The sequence below is a fragment of the Phaethon lepturus genome, unplaced genomic scaffold (assembly GCF_000687285.1).
Source record: "Phaethon lepturus isolate BGI_N335 unplaced genomic scaffold, ASM68728v1 scaffold43178, whole genome shotgun sequence".
In the NCBI taxonomy this organism is placed as follows: domain Eukaryota; kingdom Metazoa; phylum Chordata; class Aves; order Phaethontiformes; family Phaethontidae; genus Phaethon; species Phaethon lepturus.
The window spans coordinates 12,477-15,385 of NW_010556260.1; the positions used below are offsets into that span (position 1 = coordinate 12,477).

At 42.3% G+C, this 2,909-nt stretch overlaps 1 protein-coding gene across 1 annotated transcript in view; it reads right to left on the reverse strand.

The window, feature by feature from the left end:
• The window catches only part of CDKN3 (cyclin-dependent kinase inhibitor 3), a 6,896-nt gene that overhangs the window by 2,027 nt on the left and 1,960 nt on the right, over positions 1-2,909 (reverse strand). The window contains exons 3-5 of the mRNA XM_010292420.1: positions 2,540-2,584; positions 1,276-1,498; positions 324-355 (exon numbers count right to left, since the gene is read on the reverse strand). Coding sequence (XP_010290722.1) covers positions 324-355; positions 1,276-1,498; positions 2,540-2,584 — 300 coding nt within the window. The remainder of the gene's footprint in view (positions 1-323; positions 356-1,275; positions 1,499-2,539; positions 2,585-2,909) is intronic.

Sequence of the window (2,909 nt, forward strand, 5' to 3'; positions counted from 1 at the left end):
AGGCTGATAGAAAGTTCTCTCTGAAAGACTGACCCTGCCTGACCCTCCATCCTCTCACCTACATGCTCGAGTCTATCCCATGACATATTTATGTCACTCATCACAAACAGTTTCTATACAAGCAGCTGATGTTACTACCATTTGACAACACCTTTCGCAAGAAATGGGTCCAAATATATTAACTAGCCTGCTACCTGTATTGGCAGTTTGCATTGTAAGCTTCAAGCAGAATTTGGCTCCTTTAGACAGTGCTGTCTCATGAAAATGGGTTTGTAGGATGGGATAGTTAATCGGGCATGGAGAGGGAGAAGGCAACTGCTTACTGAGACATGAGCGTCCAAGGCCACCGTAACAGCTGAAAGAGAAGAGAACATTTGGCTGTAACAAGCTGTAGTATGCTGCAACACCCAGAGCTCCCTCAAGACGTAAATGTATGGATGCAAATCCTGCCTTAATGTAATTAAGGAGAGCAGTGGTACAAGAAAGTTAGAATAAGAATTTCTATAGAAATACTTACAAGGCTACCTCCCCCTTATTCTTCAGGCCTTCCTTAAATAGTGTCTTTCTAGAGAAACTGCAATTTTAAAGTTCCCCTTCATTCATGGTAAGAGTCCCAAAGGCACAAGAAGACAGAAAAGGGCATGAAGATGGACAATCTCAATTTCTTTAAACCCTACTCCACATTAGGGCTTTGATGATAGTTGTGAGCTAATGATAGCAGCAGGGTTCTACACCAGCAGGAAGCCCAAGGACTCAGTGGATGTCTGTGTGGGGAGCTGTCAGCAAGGTCTTCAGGGAACTTGGAAAGCTCTTCCCCTCTACCATAAGCTCCACTACAAGTGTCTAAAGAAATTACTTTAAACCAGTTTCATGCAATTTAAGAGTGAATTTTGCACTGCTGGAACCCACCGAGTCCCTGATAAACAGCCCCAGGGTGCGTTATCCTCTGACAACAGCTGCTTTAGCTTACAACTCATGTTGTATACCTGATATCCAACTAAGCTAGCAGCAAGGAGTCACATGACACCATTCATCCCACACTTTGAAGTGCTTGTTGGAGAGAGCAAGGGAAAATGGGAGATTCGAATCTCACAAAGGACAAGTTAGCTCCAAAAGGGTGCATGAGGAGAAACAAGCAGCTTTTCACAGCTTGAACTAACCCTAAAGAATGCAACTGTCATTTGACAGGATTCTGTTTCAGCTGGTCGTGCATCTAGAGAGAAGCTGGTATCTTTTACAGGAATGTGGGTTGAAAGGGAGGCAACCAGAACCTACTGTATGATTGTTTTCCGGTTACTTTCCAGGCAGCTTCTGAGCTCTTCCAGAATATTGCAGCACTTGGCAATGTCAGGAGCGTCCCCATCAGGAATAGGATAGTGGTGCACACAGATCCCATGCTGTTGGTAGGTGTCTATAAGGTTTGGTACACGGTATTTTAAGAGCTCTCCTCTGGTACAAAGCACAAATACATCCTGGGTCCCATAGTTCTTTAGTTCTTCTGCCAACAGATTAAGACAGTTGCAAATAAACAAAAGCTTATCAAGCTTAAGGATAAACAGATAAGCTACTTGGTACTAATTCTCTTTTTTAATCTTTGAGGTTAAGACAACAGGAGTTAGCAATTTTGCTTTGAGCAGCATTTAATTCTACTGTCTCTCCCACATTGGCCTTCAGGTAACCCACAAGAGGTGTTTTCTCAGTTCCGAGTGAGTCTCAAGACAAGGCTCACTAGAAAGCATGTCAGCACTCAGAACAGTCCATTAACTGCTGCCAGCTTAAGCATGATTCTGTCCCATCTCCAGCTGTGACTATGTCCAAACACTGTGGGTTTTTGCTATTAGTATCTGCTCTGCTAGTGTTTACAGATAAATGCGAGGCACAAATCTTTACATGATTTCATCTTTTCTATCCCAATCTCACTTTTCTCTGGGAGGAGGATATTACAAGTTTGTAACACGTCTTGGTCCTAGCTGTTTTGAAGATGCCTCCTCCTGCATGGGATTTAGCACAGCTCATAGTTACTGTGACAGATACGCAGATGCCTGTATAGCTCCAGCCATGAAATACCCTGATTAATCATCCAATATTTGGTAGAAAAGACACAGAGAAAGCGGCACTGCACACTTAAAAGTGCTATCTAGTACTCATAGTGGTGACTGTGCTAAAATATTTGCAGCATCTCCAAGCACAGTGTTACCAAAACTCAGACAGACGTTGCTGTCAGACCTACCCCCAGAAAGGCTTTGTAAAGAACTGCCCTGTGCTCTAACATCATGGCATATTATACAGATGACTATATAGCACCTGTTATAAAAGTACAAATAAAACAGCACCGTGTCTCAACGTCAAGCCATGTTTTTGATACCCAATGTCTGAATCTGTATGCCCAGATTAGATAAACAGCAACTCCAACAGTCTCCAGAATAAGACAAGGTAAACCTCTAGCCCCTTAGTAACTTATGCTTTCAGTTTACCTGCACGTTGTTCTTGCCCATTACATGGAAGTGAGAGGCATTTTTATACCAGCCAGAAGACTCACCTATATCTTTCTGAAGATTTCTTCTAACATCCTTAAACTTGCAACCTAAAACAAATTGTGAATGACAATTACCACTCCGGGTAAGTGACATTTATGGAATGGCTGCTAAAGCTGAAGAATAGAGCACAAACAACCTCCCACCAAAACCAAAGCAAATAACAAAGCCACACCCAAAATAAAACAGTTCTTATTCTTGCAAATAGATCACTAGTGCAGAAGACAGTTTAAACACCATTGTCTGCTTAATACTGTAATGTAACTGGATTAAAAAAAAACCTGCCCAAGTTTTTAAGCTGGTATGCGTTTCCCAGATGAAGTTTTGGGTATTATAAATCAGGATACAGCTTTAACACCCACTCCCCCCCTCGCC